Genomic DNA, 11,798 nt, shown 5'->3' on the forward strand with positions numbered 1-11,798 from the left:
GTTGTTGTTGTTTGCACAATCAATGCAGTTAGCACCGTTAGCTTCTAGCTTGTTGAGAGATGCGTGGAAGCAATAGCTATGCACTGAATTCCATAATTTGATACTTTTACTTAGATTGTTGTGGATTTAGTCAGGATTATTACATGTTAAAAACTGCTTCAGGGCTTTAAACTTACATGGTGCTTCTGTATTAAGGGTAGTGTTATTGCAATATACCAGTATTGACGATAACAGTGATATTTAATAATCAAATATTGACATCATCTTGATAACCAGCTGTTATTCTTTCCTCCTGGCCTATGCCTATTCACTCACTTTCATCTAACCTGACGTATGGGAATGTGTCCCATCTGTTTTCTGTGTTTGTGCTGGTACATGTTAGTATATGCATGAGTTTGGTGCGCTCAGCTCTGTGTTGAGTGTTTTCTTGCGCACATCAATACTTTAAAAGGCTAGAATTTTGTAAATGAATATATTTGCAAGAGGAACAGGATCCCACTAGAGTTCATGACATACTTAACTTCTCAGAGACAATAAAATACACACTGAAATGCAAATGCTTATGTATTGTAAAACATGCAGATATTTTGAGGCCACCTGGTTTGAGAAAATGTGACGACTCTTATGCAAACAGTATTTTGTAGGCACGCATGTGCGTGGATCCTGCTTGTGTGATGCGATGAGGAACGTCTGTCTCCCAGTGGGCTTTTCTCAAGGCGAAATGTTAGCAGCAACGGTAAAAGCTGCCAAGGAGGGTGCATTTGCACGTGTGTCCATGCACACTTAATTAAGCCTTCAAAATGTTCTCGCCTGCGAAGACATCCAAGTACATGACTCAAACGTCACACCTCTTCTGTTGCTATCTTTCTGTCTCCCTCACATTTACACAAATACTCATTTTCAGCTCATTCTGTCAACAGCCCATTCCATACTGGCGTTAAAGAGTTTTCTCCTTTTTCTGTCTTTTTGTTACACACACACATTCAGAGTAAATGGCCTTAGACATGGTCATGTAAGTGGCATAATAACCATCTCACACAACATCAGATATCACCACAGTGTCGAAACATTACGAGCTTCATTAAAGCCTTACTTGTGGAGTAGTGACAAAGAGTTGTGATGGAAGATGGTCTATTTCAATAAGATATACATGTTATACCGTGTTAAACACGAGGTCTTCAGCTTCACGATCCCTAAACGAACCTTATGTTGTCCAATTATTGTTATTACAAAGTATTTTGACAATAAGGTCGTTAAAATCAGAATAAATATATGTACATATACAAGCAAGATACAATAACATGTTTAGTATCGCTAGAAACTAGAAATAAATAAACTAGAAAGCACATAAACACATAGTGTTTGTTGTTATGTGTAAAACAAAGCAGTCAAACGTTTTACAATCACACTGACATGTTCTTGCCAAAATCTTTAACCAAGGCCTCTGTTATTAACACCCCAAACGGCCAATGTTAGTTACGTGCACTTCTACAATAAAGCTTGGGCCAACGAGAAGTCGCAGTGAGTCCATGTGAGTTACGTAAAGCAAATTTTACATAGTGGCCAAACGGTGGAATTACAATTTAGAGGTGCGTCACATGATGCTATGGAGCCCCACAATTGTTTTGTTTTTCAACAAACCTACATTGGGACAGAGACGTCTTTAACACAGCTGATAATTTTGTTTAGATAATTCAACTTCCCAGTAAGAACACATTAATTAAAGCATCTGGTTCTAAAGGTCGAAAAATGTATTAATATATCAGCCAAAGTTATTTCCTTGCTCCATTCATGTGAATAAGCCAGAACACGAGGCTAGACGGACCAGGGACTACGAATCAGGGTTAAAATAAATGCTATTGCGCTTGCTCTATGGTTCCAGTGATCAAGGAGAGTTAAAAGATATCATATATCGCATAGCGCAGTAAAATCTGGTCTATACTTGCTGAGAGGCTCACTAGCTGGTGCACAATCATAGAACATCAGGATTCATTTTTTTGAAGTGCTCGCAGGGAAGATGTTATAGTAACCTACTTTATGATTGACCATTACAATTCTGCAATTACTGAAAGGATCTTTAATAAAAGACCATAAACAAATGCTTTCTATTTTAAAATATTCTGTTGTATTTTGGCCGCCATCTATTCAAGCTTACCAAAAAGGTTTTGTCAGTGCAACCAAAGAGTAACTGAGCCGCCGTGGCTTGAAACCGTATCCTATAGCCGTGTCAATAGGCCTTGCCAGTGATGGGTAAGATCGACAGAATATCTGGGTATTTATATCTGAATTGTGTACTTGTATGTCAAACCTTTTTCGTATGCGCATCTGAGCAACCTTCAAAGGAATGAACAGGCGCTGCCTTCAACGCTGTATACAATGTTCTTGATACGTCCATGAGTGAGTCAGCAGCCATCTTCATCAAATTTGACTAACTTGCATTGGTGGGAGCTCTGACTGTTCATTACCACCTGGTGGCTGTGCCGAAGCTTTTACAAATAATGTGTTTTAGTGTATTTTCATCAAATTTTGTAGCAGACATTCACTTGCATCATTATCCATGGGATTGTGGTTATAATGGTAATATTGCCTTAGAATAAATACAAAAGATCTTCCTTTGTTGCATTTCCATTTACTCTGACAAGGTAATACGTGGATTCTGTTAGATTCCTTAGCTCCTCACCATTAAAAGGAGACCAGAAATATCCATTTAAGCCTTTTGGTTAAGGAGCTATTTCTGATTTATTTTAGGCTATTTTAGATTTTAATCTATAGGATAGGGCTGAATAGCATGTAAGATGCTTTTTGTATTGTATTGTTGCATTGTATGGATCATGTGTTTGTTTTTAAATGTATCTGCCCCTTGTTTATGTGTCCATATGTTCTTATGTGTATCCATTCACCTACATAAGTAAAAAATAACGTGCACCAACTATGACAGTGCTTCATCGCTGCACACCACATCAAAAGTATTTATCTTATGTTTAATTGTTGCAGCACCAACCTCTGTTCTCATCTCTTTTAGATGGAATGTACTTTGATTCCTTCTAACTTTGAAGAAGAACAAAATGAGAACAATTAAAAGGATGTGTGCACTAAGGGCTATTTTTTTAGGAAATTGCAATGGAATTATGTCAATAATTTAAAAAGAAAACATGAGTAAAAACACATTTAAAAACTGATCATAGAGTTTAACCAACCGAACAAGCAAATGACAAATGGGTGGATAGAAGTGACACATATCTACTTTCCTCTTTGAATTAGTGAATGAAAATCAATGAATCAGAAGAGCTTGTCGGCGGAGGATATATGTTAGAAAGAGAAATTGAAAAGATAGTGGAGAGCAGACATGACGTCAAGGGCGCTTTAGAAAACAGGGTATGTGTGAAAGCAAGACCTCAGAGGCTGGTGACACAAAGTGAAAGAGATTAATTAAGAGTCTGAGAGGATTTAAAAAAATCAACTCCTGAATACATAATAGGGTGAACAACATGCAGATTGTGTATGTGCATGAGGGAGTGAGAACTTGTTTGCATGGTTGTGAATGTGTGTGTGTGTGTGTGTGTGTGTGTATGTGTGTGTGTGTGTGTGTGTGTGTGTGTGTGTGTGTGTGTGTGTGTGTATGTGTGTGTGCGTGCGTGTGTATGTGTGTGTGTGTGTGTGTGTGTGTGTGTGTGTGTGTGTGTAAGGGAGTGAGAGAAAAAAATAAAGAGGTTGGAGGCAAGTTGTGACAAAGTAGTGACGCATTTGAACAAGCTCGCAGCAACCAGCCCCCTCCCCATCTCTGTTGTGCTCTCTGTTTATTCTCATGAATAAACTGGGAATCATTATTATTCATGTATTCAACATACTATAGCTTCAACAGATATGTTCACATCCTGCCAGCGAGTGTCGGGTGTCGGGTGGTTGAGTGACATTGAATTTGTCCAATGGAATAGTTTCTATGTACTCGATGAAGAAGGTGCGTCATGGAATTTTTCTGCCAAACCAAAGCTTGGAGACTGACTGATATGCTTGTTTCATCCTTATATAGGCATGACAAGCTGTGAGCTCCATGCCACACAGTGTTATCTGTGTGTGTGTGCGTGTGTGCGTGTGTGTGTGCGTGCGTGCGTGCGTGCGTGCGAGCGTGCGTGCGTGTTTGTGTGTGTGCATGTGTGTATGTGTGTGCGTGCGTGCGTGCGTGCGTGCGTGCGTGCGTGCGTGTGTGTGTGTGTGCGTGCGTGTGTGTGCGTGCGTGTGTGCGTGCGTGTGTGTGCGTGTTTGTGTGTGTGTGTGCGTGTTTGTGTGTGTGTGTGCTTGTGACTTTTGTATGTAACAGCTTTCAGTTTGCTTTGCTGTCCGTCTGCTGAGAGTGAAGTCTGGTACAGACATACTGTTTGACAGAGTGAAAATTAGTAAGGATCTGGTCCCATAATTTTATAACATGTTCTTCTTTTTATTTTGTGATAAGCATATATCTTCCTCTGCCTTCACTCTGTGCAGGATGCAAAGTTCCCATAACAACAACAACATAAAATGTTACTTGTTAACTGCTAAATTAACTGAAAATATCAGTAATAACAAGAAAAAATTCTCTATAACTCCTTTTAACTGAATAAATAGTCTGTGAAAACCTGGATATTGTTACAATTAGCTGTGGAGTTTTAAGACATGCCAGCTCCATGACTCTAAGGATAGCAACACTGGTCAGGTCCACCACCAGAAGTACCCACTTTATTGAATAACTCAGACTGCATAAACCTCATATTAGCTCCAGCTGAATTCTTGAATGCATTTTTGCACAGAATGAGGATAAGTGGATTTTTTTCCCCCTTTACTTACATTGGAATCGCGTCAAGAAGGGATCTCTTGAGTACCAGAATGATGATTACAACAGACAACAACCTTTATGATTTACATATGTGCCCATTAGAGTACAACAATGTGTGTTTCATGTGCATAACTCAATGGAAGTTGTAATCAGGGTTCTCTTTACTTTTAGGCAGAGATAATCATATGTACACAAGATGTTGGCGCATAGTGTGGATCTGTATTTATTTATTTTTTTATAAAAAAAACTTGTGATGTTCAGTCATTATTATTTAATTACACTTATAGTTGGCAAGAGCAGGTGTTGCAGGGTCACTGTGCTCTAAATCTCGGTGAATGGTCAGGAATTTTACACTGCTCGTGCAGTTTTCATCTCCACACTTCCTGTTTTATCCTCAGCTCAACAGTTTCACAGTTGAGAAAGCTGGACAAATGCCTGGAGGACTTACACAATGACACATGTGTGTTCATGCATTTGCGTGTGTGTGTGTGTGTGTGTGTGTGTGTGTGTGTGTGTGTGTGTGTGTGTGTGTGTGTGTGTGTGTGTGTTTGTGTGTGTGTGTGTGTGCTTTGATTGCTTTCACTGGACAAAAGCCAAGACTGAAACGGCTACAAATACACATTTTGTAAACAAGTATGAATTTATTATTTTTTCATGCTGCATCTGTCAATTACATTTTCTTTTCTTTTCCAGTAAAAACATTTAACAAATAAGCCAATCTATTTTAAAGAAGTATTACTTCTTTCTTATATACAAAACATGAATTGAACATTGAAACAAATGATATACTTTGGTCATCTGACAGCAACCTCACTGTCATGGCCATGGAAGAGCACCTGAGCTCAGTTGGACCTTCTCCACAAAACTCAATAAGAAACAGCGAGATAACACAGATTATCTCTATTTCCCTAATCAAATTTCAAAGAGGCAGTCGTTTTTTTTTCTCTAAATCAGATAGAGTAAAAAGATTGTGTGTGTGAGTGTGTGTGTGTGTGTGTGTGTGTTTAAAATTACCTCCTACTCTTATACTCCGACTACATCTCTGCCTTACGGTTGTCACCTCTATTGGGACCCTCTCCTTCTCTCCTTCCACCCTATCTGTGGCCCTCTATCTGAGGCCACTCAGTGCATATAGAAGAAGAAAAAAGAAAAGGAGTTGCCATACATCAGCACACCTTCTGTATCTTGCGTCTTAAAATGCATTGTGGGAACATGCTCTGAAGAAGGCGTGATTAATAACACTGCTGAAGGAGAGAGCGGATGCCTATATTTGGTAACTTCCTTCTCCATTTTTTCACATAATTGATGATGCTCCATCGCTCAGAACATTTCTACTCCTTATTTTTGCAGTATCAGCATTACTTAGTTCCCTGCTAAGTTTGACTTTTAAGCAGTGGTGGCTGGCCAATAGAGGGCCAAGGGGCTTGGCCCCACCCACTTTGAGCCAAAAAATAATAAAAAATATTTCATTTAAAAATTATAATAATAATATTAATTATATTTATAAATTGTCAATATTTGTGTTTTGGAGATATGGAATATACCCAGTAATATTTGTAAAATAGAATAAAATATATGCTTTTCCTGCACTTCCTTTATTATTATATGATATAATTAATATACTGAATTGTATGAATAAGATGTCCTTATTGTGTCAGTGTTGGAATAAATGTTACATATTTAATTACAAAGTAGAAATGCGTGTTTGATATTTTTTTTGCATTGAATCATACTGGGATGTTTGCTGAAATTGATTGGATGGACCTATCAAAAAGAAAATTCCACCAGCCGCCACTGCTTTTAAGCCCACTCCATAGCGCTTCACATTATCTCCATCATTCTGTCTGCATGGCAGTGTTTCAGTCTTCACTGCTGTTCTCTCCGACTCTGACAGTCACCAGACTCTTTAATTGCTCTCTTAGTGTATTTACAAATCAGCCAAGTTCCACCACGTCTATCCATCTGGCATCGCCCACCGTTGAGTCAGTGGAGTGACAAACTTACTGACGTATTTGCCTTTTGCAGAGAAACCAGCTTGTTAATCCATTCATACAGACACACAAAGACACTCACAGCAAGAGCCATTCTGTGCACCTCTAACTGTGACATCAGGTCCATGTGGCCAGTAGTCCCGGTTTGGTCATACGCGGATAATCTGCTACTTTTGTTTTTTTGGGGGTTTTCTTTTGTTGTTTTGTCCCACATTTGTTTTCTTTTGCTTTCAACCCCAAATTTGCCATGTAAAGAACAGTAAATCATTTTCTAAAGTAAATTCTGCAAATATTGCCCCAAAGAAAAGCATGATTCAGGATGTTTTTGTATCAAGTATTTTTTTATCAAGATCTTCATTTGCATCCAAGTCAACATTATTTACACAGTATATCAATGTCACAGAAAGACATCAAAAAATAAAAGAAATCTCTGGCTTCCTGAAAGGAAGCATTCTTTCCCTGTGGTCTCACACGACACCACATTTACAGATGGTGTGGTGTTTGCGAGATGGATGATCGGACCACCACGGACGAGTGGATTTATTACTTATCTCCTGCAAGTTGTCGCTTCTACTGCCAGCCCTGTCCTTTCAGTGCCCCGCTGTATTCTAACTGCCTCTTTTCTTATTGCTGCATGAACACTGTCCCCCTCCTCCCTCCTTTTCTCTCTTCCTCATTCTAATCCTAGTTCTTGAAATAACCCTTCCCTTTTCTCTCCCTGCCGTTATGCTTACCTCCCTTCCTTCTTCGTAGATGTCCTTCCTGCATTGCTCTTTTTCTTCTCCCTCCCTCCCAGCCTCACAGCATATTGTCTTCTCTTCGGTCTCAACATTAACCTCACTGTGCTCTGTCCTGTAGAAGCACTACCCTCCTCTCCTGGATGAAGATGAAAGTGATTGTAGTGGACCACAGATATCAAATATCACAAAAATACATACCTATATACATGACACTTTAAGTGGTTACAGTATTGTCATTACTGTGCACTGATTCTAACATCAATCGTATTAGCAGCCAGTTAATTGGATGCACTAATAGCAATAGCAGTTATAACTATTGTCATCTCAACTAAGTTGAGATGACAAAATTGACAACATCATTCACAACTGCTATTAAATTGCACTGACATTAGTAATGGACTCCACCCTCGTAGCCCTGATTACAGGGAACCATAACGTGACACCATACAGGTGAGACACAGAAAGCCATACCTGTAGAGTATTGTCGATATATATGATCTTAGCTGAAGAGTTCTTATCAGCCCTGAAAAGTGTTAAGCCCTGTAGGTGGTAGATTCAGAATCTAACCGTCCCCCTATCTCCCTTGCTGTGTCTTGAGGAATGGCTTACAGCAAAGCGGGCAAAGGGGGTGTACAGTCTAACAGGTATCCTCAAAGCCTTTAAAACAGGCTGGAAGGGGAATTGATGTGGTACTAAGAGTTCAGCCAAATAAAAGGTGAAGGTTGAGGCTTAAAACAAAAAGGGCTAGTAGTGTGAGGAAAGAGGGTGAGGAGGATGAGGGAGAGGAGGAAGATGGAGGCATGTCGAACTCAGGTGGACAGTCGAGCTCAACGCATCGCAGGGTGACACCTGAGTCCTCATTGCCGTAGTTTACCCAGTACTCTTCAGCGTCGAGTTTGGGCAGTGCCAGCTCTTCCTCCCCCAACTCATACTTGACTACTGAGGTGGTTGTGGATGGGCCTTTCCCGTACAAACCAGCTTTGACAGTCTCTGAGGATTTTTCAAAGAGACCTTTTGTTGATGACTGGGGCTTGTTCTTGTGGAACCACCAGCGGGTTTTGGTGCTGAAGGTGGTGGTGGTGGAGCCGCCGATGGAGCCAGGGTCTGGCAGGGGGCAGAGGGCGAAGTCCATCTCACGAAGGAAGCGGAGGTCCTGGCTACGGCGGGTGGAAGGAGAGGCGCAGATCACTTCCGATGAAGATACACGGGCCTCGCGGAACCACTCCCACAGGGCGCGGGCCTCGCAGCCACAGGACCAGGGATTGGCGTTAAGGCGAAGGAACTCAATGCCCTGAGTGTCCCTCAGGGTCTGGCTTGGTAGCTCAGCCAGGGAGTTATTGAAGAGAAAGAGCATGGTCAGGCGGCCGAGGTCACGAAAGGCGCGACGATTCACCTGCCTGATGCGGTTGTCGTGTAAGAGAAGGCGGTCGAGATTGACCAGTCCGCGGAACACATTCTCTGACAGGGTGCGGATACGGTTGCCATGCAGGAAAAGCTGGCTCAGGTTGATGAGGTCAGAAAAGATGTCGTCCTGCAGGAAGTGAAGATTATTCTCCTGAGGAAGGAGCAAGGGGGATTAGCATGAGAAGAAAAAAAACACGCTGGAATTTGTAATATTTGTAACTGGATGATGATGATAGTGTGTGTGTGTGTGTGTGTGTGTGTGTGTGTGTGTGTGTGTGTGTGTGTGTGTGTGTGTGTGTGTGTGTGTGTGTACGTGTGTGTCAGAGTTATCTGCATGCTTTGTATGTCTCTCCAGCGCCCCTACCTGCAGGTAAAGAAACTGCAGGCTGTAAAGCTTGTGGAAGATGTCATGGGGCAGGGCAGTAAGTCGACAGCGGTGCATGTGGAGGCTCTGGAGCTTCTCTAGTCCACGGAAGGCTCCCCCCTCCAACCTGCGGAGGCTGGGATTATCCCCCAAATCCAATTCCTCCAAGTCTCTCAGCTCACTAAATGACCCTGCCTCAATCCACGTTATGTTGTTGGCGAACAGCCACAGGACCTGATGCCAAATAAACACAAGACTTGAACGGTGATTATTCTTCTCAATGGATAGTAACCGTAAACGTGGAACATTTCAAAGGTATATTTATAAAAAATCCTCCATTCCAGTAAAAGTCATTTTCCAAACTCTCTCTTACCTGAGTCCCAAAGCCAAAAGAGCCAACTCTAAGCTCGGTGATCCGGTTGTTCTGGAGGAATACGCGCTGCGACTCATAGGGCACTCCGACCGGGACGGTAGTGAAGTTCTGCGCCTGGCAGCTCACGGTCATGGGCGTCGGGTAGCACACACACAAGTGCGGGCACGCCGATGCCGGACTTGGCTTGCCGAGGACCAGCAACACCACCAGCCAGAGGGAGAGACCGCCTAAAGGAGAGCAGAAGGGGGAGAGAGGTGAGCGGGAGCTGTCCATGGGACTGAAATCCTCCGTCAACATGCATTACGCCGACATACTGGGTGTAAACCCGTGTACATTTGCGACTACTGCACTGGTATTTTTGGTTGGAATTCAATCTCGGCTGTCTACACTTTACAGCTTTGTGTTTATACAATAAGTTAAGTTTACGCATCGGCGTTACGCACCGACCTCTACACAAAGCATAATCACAAGTGTCAAAACTTAGCAGCTCTTTCTTTGCGTTAATACAAAATCCCTGTTATATTCCACTTCACATTCAATCATTTAAGTCGTACATGTTTTTTCTTTCTAAGTTGTATCATCCATCCATTCATGTATTAATATTCAATGTTATTTAAAAACTTACAAATTGTTACAAAAGTTATGGAAAGCAGCATTACAGTAGCGCTATGTCTGTAGCGAAAACCAAAGAAGATAGAGACAAACTTACTTTTGCAGTTGCGTATGATGGAGCATCGTCGGCTTCGAGAAATCGAAGAGGAGTCCATCCTGAACCAAAGACCAAAGCGAGTTAGCCTACGAGGGCGAAGTAAAGCCTGCTATCTTCGCTGATGCACTGGTTCCCGAGTCGGAGCGACTGAGAGTGTGCTGGTTTGTGGCTACCAGTGTCTCATATATACTCAAGCATCCCGTTGTTGCCTACGGCAGTGGGCACCGAGGAATTTCCTACGTCATCAATCCAGGGTCATGAATGAAGGAGGGCGGCAAAAAAAACGGAAAGGGGAGGGCCCACCGTAGGGAATTCTCTTGGAGAGGTTGTACGCGCGTAAAGACTGGTTGGAGACGTGCGCTCAGACTATGAGAGGAGGAGACTTTCTCGACGCACATAGGAACAAGAAGGAGGGAGGGTGAGAGAGTGAAAGTAGAAACAGTGAAGGGAGGGGTGAGGGGGGCGGGGGGGGGGGGTACAAGGCATGGTGCCTGGTGATGACTCTGTGGAGGAGCGGAGAACGGGTAGGAGAAGAGCGCACAGCTCGTTTCCTGGCTGGCTCTCTCAGAGACTGTTATGGCCAGCTTCCGGCGCACTGCAGCCAGACAGAAAGATACAGAAAATGGACCTAGATGGTTCTGCCTGTGGAAAGCAGGATGCCCCCGAATTATGAGTCAACTGCAAGGGAAAATTATGTGCCAGAAAAGAGTCACTCATCAACCGTGATTGAGTAGTATTTGTTGTTGAGGTTAAATACGACATGGTCCAGTTATGCTGTTTGTACAATTATAGCTCCTGAGATAATGTATTTGATGATGAGATATGAGTGGCTAAAAGGCAAGAGTGGTCAGATGGAAATGTGCTTTTATTTTTTATAATATAATTAGATGTGGATCACTTTTAACAAAATCTGTAGACGTAAATGGGGCTGCCATAAAATGGGTTTATTGCATGTGTCCAACTAATGTTAATTACGTTTATAAATAGGGTTTATAAAAAGGGGCTAGTAATTAAACCAGAAAGCAGAAAGACAGCAAAACCCAACAGATGCACAGCACTTCAAGTCTGTTTTGTTGTGTGTCTGTGCCTCAAGCTGCCATTGCTTGTGTTAAACCACAAGCTGACAGCAAGATAGCATCAAATGTGACAATGATACAGTGTGATAAATACAACTTTGTCATTTGCCTTTTTGTTGATCGAATATATGTGAAGTACTTCGCTACTTTAACGAGTGAAACCCTTGAACACTGTAATGTAAAGCAACAGCCCTGTTATTATACCTTTATGAAACATTCAAATGTATTGACCCTTAAAAATATGATTTAAATTTGAAGCGCGGATTGTGGCACGGTGCTTACATTATGTATTTCTAAAAATTTACTCTTCCATCATTGTAAATAATGATGG

At 41.8% G+C, this 11,798-nt stretch overlaps 1 protein-coding gene across 1 annotated transcript; it reads right to left on the reverse strand.

Moving 5' to 3' along the window:
• Positions 1-6,972: 6,972 nt before the first annotated feature.
• On the reverse strand, positions 6,973-10,748 carry rtn4rl2a (reticulon 4 receptor-like 2 a). Its single transcript, XM_034543620.1, has 4 exons — positions 10,392-10,748; positions 9,683-9,909; positions 9,310-9,543; positions 6,973-9,096 (listed from the first exon to the last, which is right to left on the reverse strand). The coding sequence occupies exons 1-4, from the start codon at positions 10,447-10,449 to the stop codon at positions 8,242-8,244; spliced, it is 1,374 nt and encodes a 457-aa protein (XP_034399511.1). The 5' UTR covers positions 10,450-10,748; the 3' UTR covers positions 6,973-8,241.
• Positions 10,749-11,798: the final 1,050 nt, after the last annotated feature.

The sequence above is a fragment of the Cyclopterus lumpus genome, chromosome 1 (genome assembly GCF_009769545.1).
Source record: "Cyclopterus lumpus isolate fCycLum1 chromosome 1, fCycLum1.pri, whole genome shotgun sequence".
NCBI classification, from domain to species: Eukaryota; Metazoa; Chordata; class Actinopteri; order Perciformes; family Cyclopteridae; genus Cyclopterus; species Cyclopterus lumpus.

Coding starts and splice junctions, on each gene's coding strand:
- rtn4rl2a (XM_034543620.1), bottom strand. CDS start 10,449: ATGGACTCCTCTTCGATTTCTCGAAGCCGACGATGCTCCATCATACGC. Junction 9,544..9,682: donor CTTTTGGCTTTGGGACTCAG/GTAAGAGAGAGT, acceptor ATTTGGCATCAG/GTCCTGTGGCTGTTCGCCAA. Junction 9,097..9,309: donor TGCAGTTTCTTTACCTGCAG/GTAGGGGCGCTG, acceptor CTCCTTCCTCAG/GAGAATAATCTTCACTTCCT.